The sequence below is a fragment of the Gymnoscopelus microlampas genome (assembly GCF_963454915.1).
Source record: "Gymnoscopelus microlampas genome assembly, chromosome: 17".
In the NCBI taxonomy this organism is placed as follows: Eukaryota; Metazoa; Chordata; class Actinopteri; order Myctophiformes; family Myctophidae; genus Gymnoscopelus; species Gymnoscopelus microlampas.
Genome location: NC_139954.1, coordinates 33,333,709 through 33,361,032, shown reverse-complemented (window position 1 = coordinate 33,361,032; position 27,324 = coordinate 33,333,709). Strand labels below are relative to the sequence as shown.

General features: G+C 40.5%; 2 protein-coding genes across 7 annotated transcripts in view; both read left to right on the top strand.

Moving 5' to 3' along the window:
• Window positions 1-2,393: 2,393 nt before the first annotated feature.
• On the top strand, window positions 2,394-10,571 carry tra2b (transformer 2 beta homolog). 4 transcript variants are annotated; one of them, XM_084084602.1, is made up of 9 exons: window positions 2,394-2,515; window positions 4,187-4,392; window positions 4,887-5,023; window positions 6,561-6,723; window positions 7,156-7,344; window positions 7,460-7,575; window positions 9,767-9,895; window positions 10,026-10,099; window positions 10,232-10,571. In XM_084084602.1, exons 2-9 carry the CDS (start codon window positions 4,258-4,260, stop codon window positions 10,240-10,242), a joined length of 954 nt encoding a protein of 317 aa, XP_083940728.1. In that variant the 5' UTR covers window positions 2,394-2,515; window positions 4,187-4,257; the 3' UTR covers window positions 10,243-10,571. The 4 variants fall into 4 exon arrangements, with proteins under 4 accessions (XP_083940728.1, XP_083940726.1, XP_083940729.1 ...); XM_084084600.1 differs by having other exon boundaries at window positions 10,023-10,099; XM_084084603.1 differs by lacking the exon at window positions 4,187-4,392 and having other exon boundaries at window positions 2,400-2,515; window positions 10,023-10,099.
• A 2,980-nt stretch (window positions 10,572-13,551) lies between these two features.
• The window catches only part of igf2bp2a (insulin-like growth factor 2 mRNA binding protein 2a), a 62,821-nt gene continuing 49,048 nt past the window's right edge, over window positions 13,552-27,324 (top strand). Inside the window, exons 1-2 of one of the 3 annotated variants that reach the window (XM_084085262.1) lie at window positions 13,552-14,434; window positions 15,700-15,760. In XM_084085262.1, coding sequence (XP_083941388.1) covers window positions 14,260-14,434; window positions 15,700-15,760 — 236 coding nt within the window. In that variant the 5' untranslated portion in view covers window positions 13,552-14,259. Of the gene's footprint in view, window positions 14,435-15,699; window positions 15,761-20,539; window positions 20,715-27,324 lie in introns of those variants that run through there. The other 2 variants (XM_084085261.1, XM_084085263.1) reach the window with 2 other exon arrangements.

Here is a 27,324-nt window from a genome sequence, read left to right as displayed (position 1 = left end):
TATGCAAGAGATGGATGGTCTGCTTATTGCATCTTTTTGTGTGAATTAAGCTGTTTCTTGAAGAGATTCACTTAAAGTGAGGTGGTCATCATTGTCATTCTGATATTAATCTAATCTGGGCCACATAGAAGACTACTTAACGTGATACTTTTCAGTCTGGGACAGTCTAATCACAAGTGACAGATCATTTTAGCATGTTCACTTGCATCTAAAAAATAAGATGCATGCTTTGTATTTGGCCATTGAATTAATAATAGGCTATTGCCTCATGTGAACAGCTTTTCTCTGTCCTGAGTACTAGTAGCACACACATATTAACAGTAAATGACAGGTTTTCAAAATGTCCTTTAAACTTTTTACCACCCTTTTCAGGCGCTTTGTGTTTTTCTTTGCTCTTTTACTGTCACAGTGAACAATATCCAGCAGCTGTTAAACTCTTACTAATTTATACTATATAGGCCACAGGGTCTTACCAGTGTTGCCACAAAAGAAAAGTGATTTTCAACCTCAATTAGGTTTTACACTAGAACGTCATCTGCAAACACAACCATATTTTTTTTTCTTCCTGACTTTGTCTCCTGCTTTTCACTGTCTAAAGTGAGTAGCTGCAAAGGTAGGCTGGCATGGCCAGACTAATGACAGGCTAACAATTTCTGACTTCTATTTCTCAGGCAGATTTGTCTGGTTGGCTACTATGCTAAGTAAACTAATAATGTATGCCTACAGGTGGTAGCACAGGACCAGAGTAGGCTATGCCCATTATGGCACAGTGATTGATGAGAGTGAGACACAATGGCAGAGATGATGACACATAGCTTACATCTGTCATGTCATCCTCATAATAATGTATAATGAACTCTGGGTTCAACTAACACACGTGTTAGTTGTGACAAGTGTGTGACACTTGTCACTTGACAAACTAAGTGACAAGTGTGGTCCGGCCAGGCACTCCCGGCACTCCCAGGTGCTTGAGGGTGTTCCAGGGGGTACTCAGCAAAATATTTAAACACTTAAAAACCTATTTTATTTTGTGGGTGGACCTATTTGAAAATACAACACTCAACTCACCAGAAAGGGACTGGGGGAATTACCACTATCATGTTGTTCCAGTTTACAGTTATTTACATTATTATTCATTTTACTGTAGGCCTGTTAAGGTAAACAGCTACGGTGAAGTTTGGAAGACGGTGCACAACGATCTCTCTGGAGGACGCATTGGTCACATCCCAATCTGGGAACCCATCGGAAAGAAAAAAAATGAGGGGGGAAAAATGGCTTTGAATTTGGCAGCTGAATCTGTCTTGAGACTTCAGAGATTAGTCGTATCGCGACCATAGACGTGTTGTACTAACTCAGTACATTTACTCAAGTACTGATGAAGCCAACTTAAGTAGGCTACAATTCAGAGGTACTTTTACTTTATTGGAGTATTTCAAAACATTTTTATACTTTTACTTTTACTCCACTCAGAGTCAAATATTATACTTTTGCTCCACTACAATTATATGAAAACTGTAATTACTTTGTATTTAAATATGCAAATTAGGTATTTAGTCCATGAGCCAGAGACAAATTGAGCCAGATATTGAATATTCCCTCGTTAAAAACCTTTGACTCCAACATCTTAACAAAATGAAATAAGAATGTTGACTCTGGCTTTGTCCAATGTTCCAATGTTGATTCTGGAAAGTTATGCAAATTCGGGCATATTTTCCTAATGCCCAATTTGCATATTTAAATATACAATTTCAGAAAACTTGTAATACGATAAATCATTGTCTTCATGTAAGTAATCAACTCAGGAAGTTTCATTATAACTCTTTTTTAAATTTTGTAATTTTTTCACCTGTCATGTGCGTATGGGGAAAATAACAAAATGTGTGATAACCATGAAAAAGCTACTCCTGTGGAGAGGTTATCATATATTTATTTACTCGTATTGACCCTATGAACAATTTAATATAGGTATGTATGGTTTTGCCCACTCTTTCGATAATGAAATCTTGTCTGGCTCATGGACTACACTGTGTGTTGGTTTGGTTTGGCTTTTGACAAGCGATCCCAGGGGAGGAAAGCAGCCAGGAGGAGGAGCGGGCGTGCGCTGCTCATTGTTGCCATGTCCGCTTATTATAAGCGACATTGGGATTGTTTTTCTGTAAAGTCGCTTGTAAATATTGGTAGTTGCGGAACTTGCGGGTTGCGGTTTGGGGCTTATTTTTAAGTGTAGTTGCTTATTTGGGCTTGTTTCCTAATAAACCAGTGGGCTTCAAACATTTTCAAGTCAAACAGGAATAGCCAATGTGTTTTAAGTGCTCATGTGGCCAATAAGTTGCTTCTTTTGGGCTTGTTTCCATAGACCTGGTTGCTTATTTCTCTCACAAAATCTGGCAACACTGGAACAGACAGCTACAGCTGGTTAGCGACTATCAAAAAAAAAAGTCCACGTCTCGTTTTTATTTATTTATTCTATAGGCTGCAAGAGATGAGCGATAATAACGAGAAGGGATACGATCGGGTGCGTATGCATTCTGTAAAGGCTTGTTTAACCAGTTGTCATCATTGGCTAAAAACAAAAGAAATATGTTTGATCCTTTTACGTTATTAATGCTGTGAAACGCCTCCACGTCCCGTTATTAGACAGATAGAGGAGATATTGAAAGGACGTCTTTGAATGTTGTTTATGAACACATTTTTAGGTTTGGTTAATTAGATTGATAGACGATCCACTGTGCATTTGACATTTTATATTTAGCTTAGCGTTAGGCCCAATTTAAGGCCCAGTCGCCATGTTTTGTAATGGCAAACATTAAGCCTACAGTATTCACATATTATTGATACTGTATCATCCTGTGGTGAGTTACCGTACATTATGTAACGTTCACGCCATAGGTAACTAATGTACTGTCTTGTTGTAACCAGTGTTGCCAGGGTTCGCGATAGAAACAAGCATCCAAGTCTATGAAGACAAGCCCAAAAGATGCAAACCCTTTAAAACATAAGACATTGGCTATTTGAAAATAGCCGATCTACAAGCTCACAACGTGTCTTGTAGATCTGCTATTTAGAAAATAAAAACACAAATCTTGTATGGGGTCATTGGGGTGGGTCCCCAGACAAATACATATTAATTTGGGGGGTCCACTCCACTTCTTGACTGGAAAATATTTTAGAAACACTGGGTTAAACAACATTATGAAACAAGCCCAAAAAGAACGCACCTCGCAACAACTACCAATATTTACAAGCAACTTACAGAAAAACAAGTCGCTTATAATAAGCGGACATGGCAACACTGGTTGTAACGCTAGGCAACTATAGTATTTACGAAGGATCGTATTTATAGGAGGACATGCCCGGTTCTCTTTACGCACTCTGATTACGCACGGCGCAGCAGTTTCTGGCCATGGTGTTGGCTTATAAGGCATTACTTTCAGTGGTGGAAAAAGTACTATTTTTTTTTTACTTAAGTAAAAGTATCAATACTGCAATGTAGAAATACTCTGTTACAAGTAAAAGTCCGGAATTCAAAATTTACTTGAGTAAAAGTACAAAAGTATTGGTATCAAAATTCAAATACCAAAAGTAGAAAGTAGCCTATTCATTCTGCAGAATGTCCCATTTCACAAGTTTTCAAATGTATAAAAAAAAGAAAAAATAGCAGATCTACAAGTTCACAATGTCAGTATGCAGTCATCGGCTATTTTCAAATGGCCAAAATGTATATAGGCCTGAAGTGGTTAATGTATGTTTTGTAAAAATAATCCAAATCTACAAAGTAACTCGTAGCTAAAGTTTCCAAATAATTGTAGTGGATTAAAAGTATAATATTTGCCTCTTGAGATGTAGTGGAGTAGAAGTAAAAGTACAGAAAATTGGAAATACTCCAGTAAAGTAAAACTACCTCAAAACTGTACTTGAGTACAGTACTTGAGTAAATGTACTTAGTTACTTTGCACCACTGATTACTATAAATGTCATTATCACACTAGAGTGCAATTTATTTCATGTAGGATTTTATAGAATTGTGTATTTTGTAAAAAATAATATTACATAACAATGTTGAAGTTTTAATGTCTATGTGCTCCCATGCATGCAACAAGATCACACATTAACACATTTTAAGTTGAAAAGGGGTTGCAAGTTATGTTTGTAGTCATATATTCTTCATCCTTTCTTTTTCATAAAGGTTAAGGTTGGAAGAAGAAAAATGCGGAAGAAGTCTCATGTCAAGTTTATTTTCAATAATGTGAAGCTCAGATGTGTGAATGCATGCTAAAACATGACGAGGGAAGAAGTGGTGGGCAGTGTGTGAAGTATGGGGAAGTAAGAAGAATTAAGGCATTTGAAGAAAGAAGTTACACAAATGAAGTTAAGGAAGTAATCTGGGATAAGGTCACTCATTTTTAGTATGTTTGTCAAATGCCTGCATGTTTTTTTTTATTTTTTTTTACAGATTACAATGTAAACTGAATTTTAAATCATTAATATTCTCACCTGACAGATTTATTTATTTATTTCTATGCATAGGCTATTTTTATGATATTACTGTCATGGTATCCATGTCTACTCCAAAACAAATAACGCGCAGTCCTAAATCCACAAATCTAAGTTCTCTGTTCTACATTACACACATTGATTGATTCATTGATTTTATGTATGTACAATCAAAAACAACACATCATTTAAAAAAAACTGAAACAGAAGAGAATCCAGAGGAAAACATGTTAAAGCGAGAACACTTATTTCCAAGATTGTCCCAACTCCCAAGGCTAGCCCTTTTCTTAAAAAAACAACAACTGAAATATTGTCTAGAGAGACACATTTGAGATCTACCAATCTCCTTTCACTGACTCTGATAAGAAGCATGTTGGTGTGTGTGTGTTCAGGAGTCACGCTCCGCATCCAGGAGCGTGAGCCCCCGGGGCTCAGGGAAGTCTGCCAGCCACTCTCCGGCTGCCCGCTCCAAAGAGGGCTCACGGCACTCCCACTCCAAATCCCGCTCTCGTTCCAGGTCCAAGTCAGGGTGAGTCGCAACTAATGCCAATTAAGTCAATCAGGATTAACTCTATCAGACATTTGTAATAAAAATAATCACTTTGTCTGCCATGTACTCTTCTAATATATGGGAATTACTCTTGGTGACATTCACTGGGACATATCTACTACTGGGTTAGTGATGTAAGTCCAAACCAATGCTCACTGACTGGATCAAAGGCCGCGCTTTTTGCAAAGTTGGACAGTGCAGTGGCTCAGGGGTAGAGCGGCCAGTTCGATCCCGGGCTCCCCCAGAGTTAGTGTCGAAGTGTCCTAAGCAAGACGCTTATATAAATGCACCATTTACCAAGATGACATGCACGGCTCTCTAGCCAAACAGCACTCCTTCCACAACCATACTGCTGTAAAACAGGAGCATGTGATTATGCAACTTTTATTAACCAATTTCAACCTGGCATCCCTATTTTGGGCAGTCATTATAGGCGAAGATTTTAAAAACGACAAAAACGAAAATCAGCAGTTGTAGATGTCTATTTTCGCTATTCATCAGACAATGATGAATATAGTGCTTTAAGACGCACTCCACCCAAAATCATGTTTTTTTTTATATGTTTTTGAAGCTCATTTATGAAAATCCTGGTGGTTTATGGCACTCTGCTTTTCTCTAAAGCCATAATGTGGATTTTTACCTCCAAAACTGGCCTTAAGACCGCCCTCTCTGTGAACGCAGGTGTTGGACGTGACACGTGACTCAGGTACTTCGTTCGCATCATCAGGGACACGCCAATTAAATCCTTTTCCAATGCTTGAATATACAAAGCGTGCCTCACGGTGCCTGCAATGCGCTGCATAATGTATCCAGCCTCTGATTGGACAACAAACCCACCCACTTGACAGGAAGAGTAGGAAGCAAACAGAACAACATATAGTCAGGCAGATCGCTGCGTATAATTGAATGGTAACTAGATTGTGCCAAGCCATTTAGTTGTATAACAATATAAGACCAGCTCGCACGGGCGAGCGAGTGTGTGTTTGTGTGTGTTCGCACACGAGCGTGACTCGTTGTCGGCTGTGATTGTGTAGAAACCCAGCTGACTTCCTTCTAGGCTCAGTTAATGGCCAATATAACATGACAGGCTTTAGACGCGCACACGCACACTGTTATTATTCTATTAAAGTTTGCACAGAATACAACCTTTATTCTATCACTGCAATTGATAATGTATAACTTATTTATTATTATGAATTCATATATTTTTATTTGTTTATTTATTTATGGGGGGAGTTCTGCATGTTGATTCCGGGGACGTGATATGTTAGCATATTCATGAGGGGTTGTTCCTGCAGGTGTGGCATAATGGCATACAGTAATTAATAGATCCTGGAATTGTTAATGAGGGCACAGACAGAGCCAAGTTCAAGGTGCTATAAAACTCTTTTGGGTGAAAAAAAATACTTGACGGGGGCATTCTTGGTCAAATATTTATATCTCTGACCAAGTTTGGATGTGCGAACTGCAACTAGTGGTTAAAAATATAATGAAGAAACCAATTCCCCCAATACAGGTCTCACTCTCACCGCGGCTCACGCAGACACTACAGCCGATCTCGCTCCCGCTCAAGGTCCAACCGACGCCACTCTCGTAGCAGGTCCTACAGCGGAGAGCGTCGCCACCGCAGCCATAGCCGCTCGCCCATGTCCAACCGCCGCAGGCACATTGGCAACCGGGTTGGTGCTTAATTTAGTATAGCATTAACAGCCTAGCTTGATTTTGAAGTTAGTGTTCTATATACATACTGTAGGCTTACATCCTGAACATATAAATGTTTTCGTTAATGTAAATGAGCTGAAAATGTACATGTAATTGCATAGGTCATTGCAGAATATAGAGATGTTTTATGTCCATTGTTCAGTAATAATTAAATAACATCTGTACTGACATGTGGACATGCTGTATATTGTATATTAAGGTCCTTAAATTGAGTGAATATGAAATTATTTCTCCAACAAGGAAAGTTGAAAGGCAATGGCTAGGCCACAGTGTCCAGCAAATCGTTTCCAGTACACAGAATCAAAATACAGTTTCTTTTGCAGAGATTGTGCAATGATTGTCTCACTAATATGAATAGTGGTCTCCTAAATGAATGTTTAAAATTGCAGGCAAATCCAGACCCTAACTGTTGCCTGGGAGTTTTTGGCCTGAGCTTGTACACCACAGAGAGGGATCTGAAGGAAGTCTTCTCTAAATATGGCCCCTTGGCAGATGTGTCCATCGTCTACGACCAGCAGTCTAGGCGATCTAGAGGCTTTGCTTTTGTGTACTTCGAGAACAGAGAAGATGCTAAAGAGGTAGGAATTCTATAAACGGAAACAAAGAACATTGTCAAACTCTTTCCTAAAGTGTGTTCTGTACCAGAAACCTGAGATGTATGGAGCTGTAATAAGCATCTGTGTGCCTTATCAGTCTAAGGAACGAGCCAATGGCATGGAACTAGATGGCCGTAGAATCAGGGTGGACTTCTCCATCACGAAAAGACCTCACACACCAACCCCTGGAATATACATGGGCCGTCCAACATAGTAAGTTCTCTGCGGAATAGTAGGCCACTAGGCCTACGCTCGAGGCTGACAGTAGCTAATGGTTAATTATCTATATTAGATATGAGCAGTCATAGTACGGTATGTGCAGTGTTTGGTGCACTGTGTACCCCCAGCGAATGCTTTGGGGGTCTGTGGACCCGGAGTCGTGGACCCCCAGCGAATGCTTCGTGGACCACTTGGGGGTACGCAGACCCAATCCTCTGCTGCATGTCGTTGTGGACATTGTATCAATGTCAATGAGTAAACAACATACGCTAACGCTGTTAGCACCAACATCTAGCATACTCTGGGGACCCTGTTGCCGTGCATGGCCGTGCATGCGCACGTACGTGGCCATGCATGCATGCGTACTTGGCCACACATGTGTAGTAACGACAAAAACGCTGGTGTAGAGTTAAACAGTTTTGGAAAAACGCTATTAAACAGCTTCAATTTGGGAAAAGGTGAAAAGTATCGTTCAGAGTGTCTGCACATGGTAATGATCATTGCCTATGTGCAAGTTCAGATCAATTGCTGAGCGCACTGAGGAGAAAAACCTGGTCAGACAGACAGAGGTTTGTAGAATAATAGTAAGGATTATAGTAAGGATAGAGAACCCTGGATGCTTATCCTCTTAAAGGCAGTGCCATGGATTTTGTTGCCTTTTCTGTTTTTCATACTATGGAGTCAACATTAATCCTTTAGTCTTGACCAGGGGTTCCCAACCTTTCTGTTACCACAGACCGGCTCACAGTTCATGAAATGGACCGGTGGGTGTCTGCTTAAACCCAACCAAACCAAAACAGAAGTTGACAACTATTTATATATTATTATACTGTATATAATTATATCATGTTTATCATGTTATATAATTGAGCTATGGAGTTATATACACAAGAGGACGATTATAAAGGTAATGTTAACTCATATTTATTTAATGTCTCAGTCTCAGAAATGACTTTGGACAGGTGGAAAACTATAATTAAACTTGCAGAGTGATGCATTATTTTATCTGGGTTACACCTTTTGATAGTTGTACTTGAATGTTGACAATAAAATAATAATCCCGCTATTATTTCAGTACCGTGACAAAATACAGCTTTTAGTCAGTGACAGCATACCTCGGAGCATGCTCGAGTCTCGATGCTGGTTGAATAGACTAGGATAAAGATACCAAGGATTTGTCAATGATGTCACTGTCATCATTCAACAGTGTTATCGAGCATGGACATACGTAAACCACATGCTCGATGTTGGTTATAAAAATACCAAGGATTCGTCAGTGATGTCACTGTCATGCAACAGAATTGTTCGCCTGTGCATATAACTAGGAAATCTAGGCTGCCTTCTCTCGGCCTGGTGGTACATGTCCCCCGGCCTGGCAACTGTCTGGGAACCGTGGGTTGGGAACCTCTGCTCTGCATCATGATGTGTAAAATGTCTTCCCTGTGTACTGTGTTTTTGGTTTCTTTTTCTTGTAAGCTGCAAGCTTTTCTTGCAAACGGGCGAATAGAAACAGACTAGACCCCTGACGTATCATGACCACCCATTCATATTAACATAGAATCACGTAATTCTAAATAATATTGTTATATCAAATGTGAATGCACCTCATCAACCAGGATATGTTTATTGAAGAAAATGTGGAACCTCTTGATAGTCTGTGTAATCAATGCATGTAAAACGCTTTTGTGATGCAGTTTTTATTAATAGGCGAAATGTTTAAAGTGCACTACCAGAGCTACAAAGAACCGCTATCTTTGCCCTCATTTAGTATGCCAGCCAGGTTCTATAAATACACTAATGAGGCACACCCCTGGAATCCCATTCACATAATGATCAAAATAATCATCCATTTAGTCCACTTGGTTCGAGACCTTCACTTTCCCCTTTCTAACTCTTAATACATCCATATTCTAACTGCTAGTCACACAAGCACGCACAAAGTCACATGTGCGTGCTTGAGCACACACACCACACACACACACACACACACACACACACACACACACACACACACACACACACACACACACACACACACACACACACACACACACACACACACACACACACACACACACACACACACATGCACTCATACACTCATACACTCTTACGCTGTTAGCACTTGCATGACTTTTGATCAATCTGTAGTATGGAAAATGTATGATTTCTATCTTTGGTCTAGTGGCGGAGGTGGCCCAAGTGGCCCACGCCGCCATTCACGGGACCACGACCGTGGTTACGATCGTGGATACGACAGAGGTGGCTATGATCGTTATGATGACAGGGACTACTACAACAGCAGATCCTACAGGTGATTGCCACCGTAATTCTCATGAGATTATTCTCTGGATTCCCAAAGCATTTTCTTCTGAGCTGTGCACAAATTAATCATATTAGTCAGTTATTTTTATGTTCATTTTTATGTTTTCTTGTTTCAGAAGGCGATCTCCTTCACCATACTACAGAGGGGGCGGGGCCTATAGGTCCCGTTCACGATCACGATCCTACTCTCCTCGTAAGTACCTTTTTATAAACTTTATCATATGTATAAATATGATATATATACATATATGATAGTTCATCGGAGCATTCAAATAGTAGTGTAGTAGTGTAGTGATTTCCACATTAATTGTGTTTCATTTCACAGGCCGTTATTGAAAAGCACAGTCGAAGTATCAACCCATCCTACTGGTGTACATGGCAAAATCGTCCTCTTCAAAAATAGGACATTTTGATTTATATCAGGTGTAATTTAGCTAGCAAGTGTCCCAATATGTGTAATTGTATTGAGATTACATATACAGCTATGTCAATATAAATTAGTTGAGCTGTCCTGTTGTGTTTATAATTTGTTTTATTTTTTATTTTTATTTTATTTTCTGTGGCAGACCTGGCATACCAATTTGTCGAATTTGTCGATTCGAATCGAGACATTTCTGTTCTCCATTGTGTGTATGTGATTAAAGGAAGATGTCAGTGTTTCTAAAGTTTTGTCTCTTAAACTTTATTTCTACTTTTATTATTTTACCTCTGTCCTGTTGGCATTTCATAATAACTTGATTATAATTGAAAACAAGGTTTACTTATAGAGCCCCAATCTGTGCAGTATGGTGCACTACTGAAATTATGTTGCCTGACACTGTTTACCTAAAGATTTACTGGATTAGTTACTTTTCACTACAAAATATATCCCTGTGGTTCTGGTGCAAAGACTACATGAAGATACAATATCCAACGTCTGAAGACATTTGAATAGAGTTTGCATTGGTATTATTTTAGATGTAATGAGTTAGCAAAGTTTCAGAAAACGTAGTTTAAGCCTACAAGTTAGTCAAGCCAAGTAAAGTTCTGACATCCAATATGCCCTTGATTAACCACTAGGGTTAAAGTGGTTTATCCCAATTTTGTATGGACATGTCTTTATTATAGGCTAAATCTACATTTTGAAGTGATTAACTGTCCCTACTGCAATCCCTGGTGTTGGTACAGTGTGTCCTGTACAAGTGTGATTGTGGTCACTATGCTAAAGTAAGGTTGAAATGAAAAAATATGCAAAAACATGACAAATTCAGATACATCTCTTAGAAACCTTAAGTTACAATTAACTGGCTTGAAGCTGAATTTCATTAAGCCCGTTTTGATGGTCATTGCGGGGATGTATGAGTGATAAAAGGGCTTTTATGATATAGGCAACATTGTTGGCTTATTCCCCTTGGAAATGTGTCATTGTCATGTATATTGATTTAGACCCATATACGATTGACTTACCAACCACTATCAAATATTTGTGTATGCTTCACTATATATGCATTATTTTTCAGGATCTTAAGTCTCACTGAACATTTGAAACTGATGAATGTGAGTTCCATTCATGTTGGGTGATGATGAGCACTGCTTCTACTCGGCCTCTGGTCTGGTGGTGAAGGATTGAAGGTTTTTCTGGTGGTGAAGGACAACACCACCACCTAATGGACATAAAGACTCCCTGCCCTTGCTGATTTCAATGTGTAAATATCAGTGTTTCTTGACCTACTGCACCCTCAGTGAGGGTCCCTCACCATCCATCACCAATGAGATTTGACCATAATAGCTCAATGGATTTGACTCGTTTAGTTTTCAGTTTATTGTATACATACAATGATGCATAATCAATTAATAATACTTTTGGCAAATTAAATACTTACGCAAATACAAAAAATGTAAACAAACATTGGTCATTCGTTTTTAAAATTGAATACCGCAGCTAGGAAGAAAATGTGAAAACAGCACAGCCTAATCAAACCCACACACTCTCATGGACGGCTTCCCAGACAAGCATGCAAGTCCATTTAACCACCTTCAACCCCTGTCACTTAAACTGCCATGGACATATTTGTTGTCTAGCTTTAGAACGTAATACAGCTCCACATTTGTCTGTTTTTATTTGTATGTACTTTCTTTTAAAGTAGCTATACACTTAAGTGTTGTCAGACAGTCAGACTATAACTTAGGACATCACTGTGTTTTCATATCAGCAGAAAGGTAACAAGATGAGTTGTTTTGTAAATATCGCATAGTTCGGACATCCTCCCATTCACCCTCTGATGTAAACAAGACATGCAATGAAGTTGGTCGATTTATTGAATGGCAGTGTTTAAGACTATATATCCCATAGCCTGAGGGAATAATGTCGCTGTGATTGGAAAGTTGGTTGTCAGGCAACCGCTGTGCGTTTTATGTAAACATAAGTAGCCTAGTCATTACTTTGCACAAACTAATTCTAGATACTATGTTTACACCCCCCCCCGCCCCCCAGGATTAGAAAAAAATAGTCTGTATAAAGCCTATCTGCACCTCTTTCGAGATCTCGGAAAAAATACAGGAACATCCAATGTATTTTACAGTCTACATTTACCACACAATTTGACACAGTTGTCTCGAAAATGTTTTTATTCTTTAAAATAATTATATTATTATTAAAGTTGTCCCGTCAATCGTCATTTGTTGTTGATACTGTGTACAGGCGCGTTTAGCGGTTGCTTGACAACCAAATATCCAATCATGGCGCGATCGTCCCTCCAGGCTATGGGGTTTACTCTACCATAGGCAATCTCTCCGCAACAGTGGGGTGGCAGTAATGTTCCAAGGCACATGCAAGTCACATAGAGACAAATGAAGAGTAAAGGACTGCAAAGGCTCCTCCCATAGAATATACTCCTAGTGTAGCCTATGTCTGTGGTTCTCAACCTGTGGGTCGGGACCCCCATATGATTTTTTTTTGGGGGGGTGGGGGCTCCCCAAATGACAGTGAAGTGACAATTAAAGGACCTTTAAGACCTTTTTAATACCTAAAATAAATTACCATTACAGCATAAAAAGTAACAAACTACACTATAAAAACTGCTTGGTCAAACATTGGCCAAATTGGCAAGTAATATAAGAAAAAGGTAAAACATGTGCGAGGAATTGTGAGCTTGTAGATCTGCTGTTTTCACAATATTTACCTGGGGGGTCCCCAGTTCAAATATGATTAATTTGGGTGCTCACGACCTGAAAAGGTTCAGAACCACTGGCCTATGTAGTAGGAGACTTCACAAGCCCTGTCAGATCTCTACACCCATCTATACACCCATAAAATATATAAAAACTGTAGCATGTCTGTAAAAACCCATCACATGTCCTGTGCCGAATTGATAGTGTACCATAATTTGAAGGTCCCATCAGAAAAAGCCTAAAGGCAATTTGTATGCCATAAATCAGTCATATTCTGTAATAGTATGTAAGTAATAAAGGCTACTTGACATGACAGTGGGCCTATAGCCTATTAAATCATTGACTTGTCAAGTTGTCAAGCAATATGGTGCCATGCACCATAAACCTAACTAAAGCGAGTGTGACTAGTGAGGAGGACAAGTTACACTAACCTCTGTATCAGTCATGAAATTTGAGATTGATAAGGCACTTCAAGTAGGAATCATTCATTTAATATTCATCATTCAATACCGCCATACATGATGTAGGTTAGCTAACAGTAACACAATGAGAAATTGTCATGAGACTGAGAGATAGGCTATAGCCTACCTTATGATCTCAGCAGCAGTTGGATTAGTAGCCTAGAGACGTTGGCCTGTGTAGTCTAATCCATATTGCACATAATTTAAAAGGCAAACTATATGGATAAGTGTCCTATAGTAGCCTATGGTGACAACGGCAGCACGGGACTTTTTCCCCCAGACAGTAGTCTTTTCATGCCGTAGCCTAGAGACCCAAGGCACGGCCCTTATGATTTGATGAAATAACCCCTCTGCCTTTAGCCCAACCCTTGCTGAATTTGCCCAATGATCATCATGCCACTTTACCCTAATGCACTTTCTATACTGAAGCACGAGTGCTCAAGCCCACATGCACCTCCAAACAATTTTTCTGATATTTTAAGGCACATTTTATTTAGAGGCGGCGCTTGTTGGCTCCAGAGTAGCGTCGTAACGACACTTTTTTTTTCAATCCCAGTTAAAAGAGTTTGACCAGGGCAGAGTTGGTGCTGGGGGTCGCCTAGCCAATATCTGGGGGGTGATTGCTGTTTTCAAGCAATTTTTTTTTCTATTTTATTTTTTATTTTATTTTTTGTTATTTTTCTACTTCTCTGAATTTCGTCTCTCTAGATTTGATACCATATCGAGATTTTTCCTTTAGATCATGAGCAAACTATATGTTGGCAATTTAAGTCCTTCGGTCACTGTCGAGGACTTGAAGCAGCTCTTTGGCGAGAGGAAGCTTCCAGTGGCCGATCAGGTCCTACTGAAATCCGGCTATGCTTTTGTGGACTTCCCCGACCAGAATTGGGCCATAAAAGCTATTGAGACTCTTTCTGGTAAGTGCGGACTTGACTACAAGGATGATGCTGCAGTGACAGAAATGCACACCAACTCAGAAATGGACATGCCATAGCAACGATAGGAATAAATAAATGTGATATAATAATATAAGCTTTGCCTTACCAGTATTTCGCTCGGGACAGTGTTCGGTTTACGATCACATCACTGCCAGAGTTTAGATTAACGCTCAGTCATAGTCAAACAAAACTGCGTAAATTGTGCACCATAGAATAGACTCAGTGGTATAGTAGCCTGTATGGCAAAAGAAAACAGCACTCGTCGTGTAATTAACTTGTAATACCTATATATTTGTGAGATTCCGATACTGTGGGGCGCTACTTTGCAATCACCCATTGGAATATATGGGATGGTCTGATGTTCGGGTAGGCATAATTATTTTTCACTTATTTTTTATCTTGATTTTTGTGAAAAGAACAGACCAAAGTAACCGGAAAAAACTTGCCAAATCCATGTTCCTATGATGCCTGGGTATGTTTTTACGAGGTGTCTTGGAGGTAGGTGATGGGGGTCCGGAGGAAAGAGCTAATAAACAGGTAGCTGGGGGGGACGAGGTGAGAGACCCGTTCCGTGCTACGCCAGGCCACTTACACATAATAGTAACGAAAAACGAAAACATGTTGTCGGCCCAACCTTGTGCAACAACTCATCCGAGCTTTGTCAACACGAATAATAAGTCATACCTATAAGAACAAGACATTCTTCTTTCAAAGCCTCTCTTCTTTGATCTTGCATTCTTTACTGGGGAGAAAAAAAATACCCTCATTGCAATGAGGGTTGTGGGAGTGGAAAGCATGGCTGCCCATTCCCCCATACTATAAGCTTATCAAGCTTTTGGCGCCGATTTCCTGAAATGTGACTCACAAATTTTAACACAATGTTTTTTAATCAAACCGTAACGGCTTTGCCCACCACGCCACAATATAAGTGACAGTCCATTGGAGGTTGTTTCGGGGCTACTGTTGCATGCTGAATGTGAGACACCTACTTGTGAAGTGATTATAAGTGTTACAGTAGGCCTATACCAATCATGTCAGTGGGCACACCATCATGATGCACTCTGACAATGGCTTATATCGCTCTCTGTGTGTGTGTGTGTGTGTGTGTGTGTGTGTGTGTGTGTGTGTGTGTGTGTGTGTGTGTGTGTGTGTGTGTGTGTGTGTGTGTGTGTGTGTGTGTGTGTGTGTGCTCATTGTTGTCTCATGTTGGAGCTAATGTTACAATATCAATTTCGTCCCTACAGGTAAAGTTGAATTGCACGGAAAGGTGATAGAGGTAGACTACTCTGTTCCCAAAAAACTAAGGTAGGCCCAATAATGCATCTGATACACTTTTTTGTCATGCTATTATGTTTTTTTCCTTTCCCATATGGTTGTTGTGGCTGCCACTGTGAAATATGTAATGTAGCAGGGAGGAGCCCCCCCTCCTTTTTTCTCTCTTTACTACCTTTCATTTCATCTGCCCACGAGGCTGTTGCTCTCTGTCACTGGAGCATTTAAATTCTGATTTAAAAAAAAAAAGCATATGCTGAACACACGTTACAGAATGTGTGATTTGTGTTTAGGCCAATCCCATTTTGGGCACGCTGCATGGATCTACACCAAATTATAAAGTCCCAGATTCATGTGGCTTATTGGTAGCCAACTCCCATGAGCTACACTTTACACATTCTGCACGTACTGTACAAACTTTGTGTCATCACTACACAGCACTGCATTCTGAGATGCACATGATGAGACTGTGTGTAGTGTGTGTGTGTGTGTGTGTGTGTGTGTGTGTGTGTGTGTGTGTTCGCGCGCGCGCGCGTGCGTGCGTGAGAGAGTGAGAAAGCTGAGGGGTAGGTTGTCTATTAATCCATGGGTTACGCGAAAATTCCATTTAGGCTCATTTTATTTATCATTCTGTGTCTAAATTAGCCTACATCACGAGCTATTATGTTCATTTGCAGTTTACAGGCAATGCCTATGTAGGCTATATCATATAATCGAATATAAACTGCATTATATGTAAAACATTCATCCACGATTGTAACTATACAGACTAGGTCCTACTTTACATAATAGACATTGATATTTTCATTATGAGGCCTAATGTGTGGCTCTCAGAAAGAGTACATTGCGTGACTAAAAGGTAAATATTCAAGCCCCTTGTGGAGGACACGTGACCAGTGCTTTATGTGATTCCACCCCCTCTCCTCCTAGTACATGGGAGACTTTCCTGTAACAGCCTGTTACAGCCCTCGTCCGTTTGCTGTGTTGTACAGGAATAACAATAATAACAATAAAAAGGTGGTCAAGTGTTTGTTCATATGTTTATCAGATTGACTCGGTTGTATGGCATTCCGTAGGGTAGTTGTTTGATTATATATATGCTACACAACTGCGCCACTCCCCACAGCAATGCGCACGTAGGCCATGGAAATGTTTGAGAGAGCCTCATAATGGCTGCCATGATGGCCCATGGAGTCTTGCGGCCTGCTGCACTCAACGATTAGCCTACAGGGCCAAAAAGCATGGCTGTAACAATTGAATGAACCAGACGTTCATATGTAGGCTATGCCCTGTTCTGGCTGCAATTTGCAGTCTGACACTGACATCTTGCACGCTTATTTAAATGTGCGTAAAGTGTTTCTGGCCATGGCTTAGTTGTGTTGAAGTAAGATGACTGCTACAGGTGTTAATTATTAGATGCTGCAGAATGAGTGAAATGTGTGTTGAGATGTAGGGTGAGTGGGTGTGTGAAAAATGTAATTGTAAGAAGACAGTATATGAATGTTTTCTGTTAAGCAGAGGTGATACTGACTGATGTCAAAAATGTCCAACACATCAATTTGAACTTTAAATGGCAATCAATTCAAAATTGCTTGAACTTTTGAATTTGTAGCAATTTTTGAAGGGATTGCCATTTTACACATGTTTTTTTTACACAACAGCTACAGTCTGGATGTTGTTCACAAAGTTTGTTCTCACATTGCTAGCTAAAAAAAAAAGTTATTATTTCATTCTCCAATTAATATTTTGCAAAACCTTTTGATTTGTTGTAGAATATTCTTTGTCTTTATCCATGTAATATAATTTCTATGAAATTCATGCACGTTTCGGATGTGTTTTTTGACAATGGAGTTTATTCACATACTCTATTGAAAATATATTGCAATAATCTGTGATGCACATAAAACTGTTATCTCATCTTCTTTATTAAATTAGTTTCATAATACACTATTTGATAATTATTTATCTGTCAACTAGGCATTCTTTGATGTCTTTGATGTAAAATATATGTCATTAGGTAGTGGCAGCTTGGGGAATGACCAAACTGATATTTTGATTTAGTTTGTTATCAAGAAGCTCCATGAACAGGAACTTCTTTCACCTGTGGGCCTGCTGGCAGCTCTAGCTTGGTTTTAGACTGTGTGATTTTAGTGGTGTTTTGTGTGTAGGTCCCAGTGTTTATGTTTTTTCTACTTGTCTATTGTAGTGTTCAAAGGGGTGCTGTAATCAACATTTAGACAACAACAGTATGTCTATTTTAGATTAAAATACATTTGATTGATTCGGATTCTATATGCATGTAAAAACATAATTTACAATTGTTATATTCTGGGTCTCTTTGATATATTTATGAATTATGTTTTGATGTTTTGATGGGAGTGGGTGTCCCAGTTATTTCAGTGACAGCTGTTTTACATTCTGAGAATTGTTAAATCATGGGGATCATGCCTTCTTACATTTTATTTGTAAAAGCTGTTAAAAATGTTTTCATTAAATGCACAATAATTGTACACCCTCTCTCATATTCTAAATTGAACATTTTATATGAAGTTGTTCTAATGTACTAAATTCATCACACATTGATTACTACAATTTGATCACTCTTATAGTGATCAGTCTTATACTCTATACCTCTATCTATACTAAGTATACTTAGTTAATTTAACCTACATTTTTGTGACTGTCATTAAGCATTCATTGCCCAATTTGATAACATTAATTTAAATACAAAATCAAATGATAAGCATAATGTCAATTTATTGTCATAATCATAGATATTTGCGTAACTTAAAGTTAAATATTTTTATCTTGGGATGTACTTGATAGAGAGATATTTTTATATAATTAAATGTGCAGATAAAACACAAAATTTGAGCAAAATAAAATAAACGTTTTGCTCTGTGTTAAATGAATATAAAGGTTTGTAAATTTGTTGTAGGCTAAATTTGACTAGATTATGTGTTTTGTATGTGATGTTGTGCCATGATTTATTAAAGTCAAACCCAAACATTATAATTTTTAACATAATTACTTGCACAATTGATCTAGGATGAGTTTCTCAGCCAAGAGTTAATTATTGTTGAGGCAGTATTACTGTTGTATTTAATTAATTAAATGATTAATGTTTCTAACATAAATCAGTTATTACACAAGTAATTATGATGCATTATCTACACATCTGATATATTTGGTGAATGTGTTACTTATGCTACAAAATGAAATGTTTCAAATCATGATGCAGTCTGTGCTATAAAAAGGCCCTTCTTGTTGTTGTAATTATCAATAAGACTTAACATTCATATATTTTATATATGCTGTGTAGTTTAAGTTGAAAAAGGATAGAGAAGGTTGAAAAAAGATTAAGAGTCTGATCAGAAAGTTACTTCAGAAACACAAAGATGTGTCAGGTTACACGCATAATGCAGCATTTCTGAATATCATAAACTTAATTATTATATGTGGCTTTGAGATTGCTTGCTCTGTTGCTGCTGTTGTGCTAGATTTTAATTATCGAAATAAAATTATTATCCTTCCATACCTTAACCTGCCATGAATATGCCATACAAACTGAGCATACAATAGCATTTGCTGCATTCTAGTCCCTAACTGTATCACTAATGGAATCAAATTCATTTAGATTCTATTAATTTGATTGCTGGGCCAACTTCTCCCTTAAAAATGTCATGAACCACACATGGCTGTAAACATCTGCATTGCACCACAGTGCACATGTAGATGTGTGTTGGGTTTGTCAGAATACACTGAGTCATAACAGCGAAACACGATAGCCATCAGTTGATCCACTCCGAATCCATTAATACTCCCCAGTTGATCCTGGTGTGGGGGAGCTCTCCAAATCAGACTTCGGTTTTGTCCGGAGTGAGAGCAGGAGTAGGTATTGCACTCCTCTTCTCCTCTCTGCCTCTGCCCCCACCCACCCCCTGTAACCTTCCTCTTGACTCCGGCTGCTTCCGTTCACCTGTCTTGTGAGGAGGGCTCTGCCATTTTTAGAAAGCACAAAAAGGGATACAATTTGTAAACTGAGTGGAACAGATGAGGCTCTGGGCCCAAATGTGTCCCTCAAGAATGGTTGTTTTCTGTGTGTTGATTTAACTCAGAATTCATTTGATGCAGTGTAAAGCTTGTCCTTTGGTCCGCCTCTGGGCTTGAGCTACAGTAGGAAGGTAGACGTTCAACATGTTGGACTCATGTCAGCGCCTATCTCAATATTAAGGCATCTAGGTTGAGAAAGACTGTCAGTAAATGACATAAGCGGGCAACTTAAGCAGGTGGCAGCTCATTGCTTGTCGTAGAGCAGATATAGGCTTGTAATCTAGGAGCTTAATGGAGAATGTTCAAGCTAGCACACCCTGCAGTATGATTTAATTTCTACTTTCTCACAAAAGCAGGGAGCTCTTTAGTGACAATACCTTTAGTAAAACAGGGTACATAGCCTAGGGGGAATGACAGAATCAGATGAGAGCGCATTGTGAATTCATCATGTGTCTATCAGACCTCTTGGGGTTGCTGTTTAAGCTCTTTGATTTGGAATATCCTCTCTCAAAGGCTTGGTCGTGCATTTGAGTAGCAGCTATAGAATATCTGCTTGGCAAGGTATCGTTCCATACCAACCTGTTGCATGACTAATGTCCTACCGCATGACAAAACTCGTTAAATCCAGGAAATAAGCATTCAGCAAGGTGGCTTAAGAACAGGAATGACTAGGTATGGAAGGTGTGGCTGTGTTGAGAGAGATTTCTTTGACTTGAGTCCTCCTTTGACTGTCCTATTTCACTGGAGGTGCTAGAGCATTGAAACAGACTCAAGTAGGGAAAAGTGTAGCAGGACCATTCACTGTGTTCTTATGGCTGGTTGGAGATGCTTTCACCTGAGGGAAAGTGACAGAATTGGAGCAGCATTCCTGATGTGCTTGGTCAGTGACAGATAGCAGTTTCAGCTGAAGATCACCATCCAGCCAAAGGGACATGTGAGCAGAGAGACTCCCACCTATTGTATTTGATTGTTCTTATTACAAAAGTGGTGGAAATAGTACCTGTAAAAGAAAGACATAAACAATCACAGAGATGAGCGAAAAAGCATCAGTGAGCTAATTGGTCTTGTTGAGATATTGTTTACAGTCTTTACAGGGAATCCATCACTATCACCTCTGTGAAACTCATCACCATTCATATCTGCAGCAAGGACAGTTGTCATTTTAATCATTTTGGCTAATTTGTAAGGTTTGTTATGTTTTGAGGATGCTGCCGTGGTAATTAGTGCTTGATGAATAGCTGGTATTTAAATTATGCTGCATCACTATGAAGGAATATGAAATCATTGTTATGAGTAGTACAGTGTTCTTTTTAGGGATAAGTAATTTTAAGTGTAACAGCTGCCTCTCTGTCCGCCATCTCACTCCATCTCTTTCCAAGTCGCTGTGTCTGTCTCTTGTGGATATGTGTTACTGTACATGTTCACGCACAGCTTTTTGAACCCTCTAGTCGAGGAGAGAGAGACAGAGAGAGACGGAGAGGCTGTGGTAGATAGCAGATGATTGGTATTGCCTACATGCCGGATATGAAGCTTTGTGTTTGTCGGTCCTTCAGCGTGCCACTGTCATGGTATTCCCAGTGTGTGCCCAAGGGTGTGTCTCCATGCGAGGGTGGGCAGCTGAGACACCCAGCAGGTGGCAACTCACACACCCCACACTCGTGCAAGCAGACCCCGAATCCTATATCAACACCATCTGACCCACTTCCCCTGTGGAAATCTGTATCGCTGATGGGTCATGAACAGGTGAAAGGAATAGTATGTGGAAAACCCTCGACAGGCCTTGTCATAGGTCTATACAGGTCAATATTTACACTCTGAGTTAAAGTAACACTGAGGATTTTGCAGTGCTTATATTCCTAACTCGCAGCTGGTCTTACACCAACGTGGATCTTGGTGTGGACATGAGATTTATGAAATGGCATTCACTGACCTGACACTGGAGCGCCTCTCAGTATGTTCATTGGGAGTCAGTTGTCCTTGTGCTTGGTGAAATTGGCTCAGAGCCTAGTATAGAGGCGTGTGTGTTATTGGCTCAAAACGTATCCCAGATCAAATAGGCATCTTCATCTGTTCTTTCAGACCATTTGCTACGGTCCTTTCCTTAAGTATCCATCTTATTTTCATATGCACTGTGCGTCAGTGACATTTCAGTAATGGTGAAAGAAGTATTATGTGTGTGCCCGTGTTCTCCCTCCAATTCCACCAATTGTAATTGTGCAAACTGCGTAAGCAGCAATGGAGTCATTGGGCAAATGTGTTTTGGCCTCGGCTTTCCATGTAGCAGTAGATGTCTGTACATGAGATACATAGTGTGAGTGTGAACGAGCGAGATAAAGACTGTAATTGTGCATGCCTATGTGTGTATACATTAAGGTGGCTCTGTATTCACTTCCAGCTGTTTCCCAGGTTAGAGAATCTCTGTGTTGCCATGGGAACCAGATATAAGTGTTTTTGCTACACTCATAGGAGGTGGGCTAAAAGTGTGATGGATTTCAAGACGTAAAATCAAAGCTAGTTAGAAAAAAATACGTAAGTGTAGCTGCACAATGGAAAGTTATGGCCTTCAGATTCTGCCTTCAGGGAAAAGAGTTTACTGTGTTTACCACCCTGTGTTTCTTCACACAAGTTATCATTATAATATATTTTGATAGTATTTTCACAAGCCCATGATTACAGGTTAAGGTTGTTGTGAACTACTGTGAGTTTAGGGACCCTGTAATTTCCACCCATTCCCAGGAGAGTGGTGTGAATACGGGTGGCGCTTTTGGCCAGAGTGCTGATTTTATATGACAGTGAACACATATCCACAAAAAAGTGACTCAATAAAAAATGTCCTTTGAATTGAATGTTATCACTGAAGCATTCACCCACTCGCTTTCTTTTCTGCGCATGAATCAGTCAAAATTGCTGAGTGGTCTGCCTATCTATGTCACAGCCCCAGCCCTTTTTGTGACCTTTTGTATTCATAAACCCACTCTGAGGCAAGATTTCCATCCTCTTCCATATGTATGGAATGGAAAGACAGGGAAACTCCCCATACAGAACAAATCATCTACAGTATACAGTAACCGCAGCTGAGCCTCCAACACAGGCTGGAGGACAGTCTGATCATTGTTGCTTCCTCTGTTTCACTGTGCTTCTGACGGAAGAGGAAGACCTGGGGAGGACATCCGAGTCAGGGTGGCTAAACGTGTGAATGTGTGCGCGTGCGTGTGTGTGAATGAATCTGTGTCTATCTGTGTTTAGAAATACACATGCGCACCAAATACACATTATTGTGTCTGCCTTGACTATCTGTGTCTGTGTGCCCGTGTCAGGGTAACAATGAGCACCGCTGATAGAGGGCAGTGTTTCTACCCCTTTGCCAGTGAGGCAAGCTGGCAGGCTGGCAGGCTGTGTGAACTATGGATCTTGGTGGCATGATGTGACACCCCCCCCCCCTTCTGTGGAGCAGTGATTCCTTTTTAATTTCAAGGAACCCCAGTTTAATATGCATTATGCCACGGACCCCCGTGTGGTAAATTTTGTTTTAAATTGAAATCCTCAGTGGTAATTTAACAGAGTTACAGACCTGTAAGGGTCCATTTAGTTCCTGACAATCAATCATTTAGCTGGGGACCCCCTGGAACCCCCCCAAGGACCGATGGGGTCCTGGACTCCACATTGAGAACCACTGCCATTGAGTAAAGCAACAGCAACGGGACTGCTGGTAATAGTCGCCTTTTGGCGACTTTTTGGCAATTTTGTTCATGTTCGATCCTGTTATAATACTGTACTTATCGTCCTTCACAACGGCCTTGCTGCTGTCACAACGATATCATGGCAGTAACGTTCTGTACCATATAACCCTGCTGTCATTCTTGTTGCTTGGTCAGTGAGTGCATTTGAAGGGATTCACTGCTGATGAAAATGCAGCCTTCTGAGTGCTACTGTAGTTAGAAGCTGGGAAAGAACTGACAAATACACTAGTGCACAGTGCGAAAGATGGGTAGCTAGAGACAACGACTGTGGCAAACATAATGGTAAACATATCGTTATCTGATGCACGGTATATGTTTTGAATCCAATACTGCAATAGTATTGTTAGTATTTTGTCCTAACATTTATTCTATTGTATTCTCTTGTGTTATATTCTATTCTGTTCTATGCCATCCCTCCACATGGCATTTTGTGAATTTCCACATTGCCAGCAGTTCTGGTGTTATGCATTGCAGAGCGGTGGCTGTCTCTGTGCTCGCCTTGAGTTTCAATTTAAGTAGTAGCGTTTAGTGTTTGGCAGCTGTGATCTCCCATAAAGCCTGTTGCTTAAAACAGCTGTACTTGATCTTGTCTTATGATTGGCTGGGCCCAGAGATGAGTTGTGCAGTGTGGGCCAGGCAGGTGCTGGAGGAACAGGATGGCTCGATCCCCATCCTTGCCAAATTACTCGACACATGCCAATACACTGTCAGTCAGAGAATGAGAGAGGATGAGAGAACGTGATTTGTTTGTTTGTTTGTTTGTTTGTGTGTGTGTGCGTGTGTGCGCGCGTGTGTGTGTGTGTGTGTGAGAGAGAGACACAGAGAGAGAGAGAGAGAGAGAGAGAGAGAGAGAGAGAAAAGCAGAGAGATGCATGAAGAGGCACAGCCTGCTTAGCATATACAGCATCTCTGAACCTCAGTGCTTTGAGAGACAAACCCTGTGGGAGCTGCTTGATTTTATCAGCACCAAATGTTGGGGCTGTTTGGAGCCGAGTTTTTTCACAGCCGCTGCAGACACACGGCACGTAAATGGCTGTGAGCAGAACATCGAGACGTTCTTTGTAAAGGCTTGCTCTCTTGTTGACCCCCATATTTCATACTGTATGTCTCTGGAGAAGAGGTACCGAATGTCTCATTGTGAGCCTGCAGGTTCCACCAATTGCTCGGTGGTTCGGATCCCTGTGATTGCAGTAGCTGCTGCGTGGACAAGAATGGCTGACCCTTTGAAGGTATCACAGAGCACACCCTAGTAGCATAGTTGTCTTTCTGTTCACGAAGGCGCTCTTTGTGCGAGAAAGAGAGAAAGTGCCATGCACGTGTACGCGTGTGTGCGTGTGTGTATGCATGTGTGCGGCTCATTTCGTGTTGCTGTCTGCCATGAACTTTCAGCCAGCGAAGCTGTACCATTGGCTCATGCACACCTAACTACACCTTCAAATTCTGAGTGTGAATTTAAATTGAACTCAACAGTGTAAAAATGAACCCATATGGGCATTTTGATTGATTCAACCTATTACTGTCAGAGAACACCCAATGACACTAACCCAATTAAAACCAACGTGTGGACCCACTGTGGAGCACAACCGTGCATACATCTAACAGCAATGCGTGGAACATCCTCAAGCTCTCCAGGATAGTAAATATTTGATGTAGATGCAGCCAAGCGTGTGTTCTTGCTGGTGGGGTGTGCTTAAAGTTAATGGGGTCTTTGGTTAGAGTGCACACAGTTGGATTAAAATAAGTTGCCCTGATACATACACAAACGCAGAACGCAGTCTTTTTGGCTGCTTCGTGAGCCTTCTCATCATCTGCTAAAAGAGCTTCCCATTTGAATGGTAAACTCCACCTGGCACGGCTCGTGCAACAATTTCAATTCACTATGGGGGCATTCGTTTGCTCCCTTTCGGCTACAGCATTCGCTGCTTGTCTGGCCCCGACCCCACCCCTCTGTGCGCGTTTTATGTCAGCGTGCCATGTGAAGCCTAAATTGCGTGCGTTCCCCTTCAGTCAGCTCTGACAATGTCAAGTGTTCTCCCCCTGGCACGGTGTGGCATTAAGGAATGAGACCGGTTGTGAGTTTGCGTGCAGAGAGAGCGCACAGTGAGAGTAGTAAATAGTGTCCAACTGCATGTTATGAATTGTAAGCTGAATGTGAACCACCCTATCATACAGTATAGTATACAGTAACAGAGCCAAGTGGTTTATTCTTAGTAGAGTTGCGGTTACCACTATGGGAATTCTTTGACAGCAAATAAATATGTGAACTGTATGTGCGTGCAGTGCATACGTATTCTATATGTGTCTGTATTTCTGCATCTGTGGTTGTGTGTGTGTGTGTGTGTGTGTGTGTGTGTGTGTGTGTGTGTGTGTGTGTGTGTGTGTGTGTGTGTGTGTGTGTGTGTGTGCGCGTGCGCGTGCGCGTGTGTGCGTGTGTGTGCGTGTGTGTGTGCGTGTGTGTGTGTGTGTGAGAGAGAGAGAGAGAGAGAGAGAGAGAGTGCATACTCAAATGGTAACTGTGCAGCCATTCCCTATGCGTAAGGCAACAATTTGGTGCTGCTGCTGTAGCTGTTTTTTATTTTAAGTAGCTATCAGAAGTGACTCCAATCATTCCAATTTTCTGTCACCCACCACTGCGTGGAAATAAATTACAGATTAGGAATGACAAGCTTCAAAGCAGGGGTTTGATGTCAAAGTGACAGTGAAATAGATGTGGTGCGGTCACAAGTCGCTGAAGCTAATACATCAAGTGTTAAATTTGACGAACAATCTTAATTAGGAGGACTTGCGTTTGTTCTCCTTTTTTTCCATTTGTAATTGTTGCTGCTTTGATGAATGTGGGGCAGATCACAAGCATTTCTTAGAGGCCTGACTGTGTCCCCAAGTCCTCCCCATCCTCATACCATCAAAGCTACTGTATTTCTGCACTACGCGGCACAGGCTCCACAGATAAAGAAAGAAGCATGCCACTGGAAAAAAGAAAACATGAAATATGGGCTTTTGTGTAGAACTTCTTTTGGTCACTGGTTTTCTGTATACAGTGGAATGATTCAAATGTAAATTACTGTGGACAGCACTGGACACCATCTACAATAGCTTTTTTGCAACCTCATTACAAGGGATGGATGATTTCAGTTGCCATTTTGTGTTTGATGCAGAACCTCCCGAGCTTTGACATTGACTTAGCGGTATTCATTGGGGTTGGTGGAGCTGTCTTAAAGAATGAACGAGCAGGTTTTCAGGTCAGCACTCACCACTAATAGCCCTTCCAGTTAAACAAGGTATTTGTTAAAGAATGGAACAAGCATCATGTGTTGTCCGCCAGGAATGATGAAAGCAGCCGGTCTGTAAATGCTTGCAGATTTGTCTCAGTGTGCCTGTATAGTGGAGAGCCATAAAACACAACAGGAAGGGACAGCGGCTGCTGAATTAGCGGACCGCGTCTTTATTTAGCTCTCGATGTCCCCTCTTACAGTACAAATCAGAGCTCCTCTCTTATTTGTGATTGCGCTATTGGAGTGGCGCTGAACTGTGTTGCGCCACGCACGCAACTCGCACGCATCTTTTCGCAAACAACATGTACATACTTGTAGAAGCACAATTGAAGCACCAACAACAAACCGTTCCTCCAGGCCTTCCCAAGTAATAAATAGCCTTGCCTCTGCTCTCTACACTTCTGTCTGTGTCTCTCCCTCTGTATCTCTATCTTCTCCTTCTTGGCTGTCTTAAATGCTGATATACACAGATGTTTTCAACTGTCCTCAGCTGTGAGGCTCAGGAAAGACTCCTAACTTGATATCGATGTTA

Bases quoted from the DNA above. Each gene is read 5' to 3' on its own strand.
- tra2b (XM_084084600.1), top strand. From the start codon at position 4,258: ATGTGTGAATGCATGCTAAAACATGACGAGGGAAGAAGTGGTGGGCAG. The intron at 4,393-4,886 runs GTCACTCATTTT...GTGTGTGTTCAG, and splicing joins AGGAAGTAATCTGGGATAAG to GAGTCACGCTCCGCATCCAG. The intron at 7,576-9,766 runs GTAAGTTCTCTG...TCTTTGGTCTAG, and splicing joins TACATGGGCCGTCCAACATA to TGGCGGAGGTGGCCCAAGTG.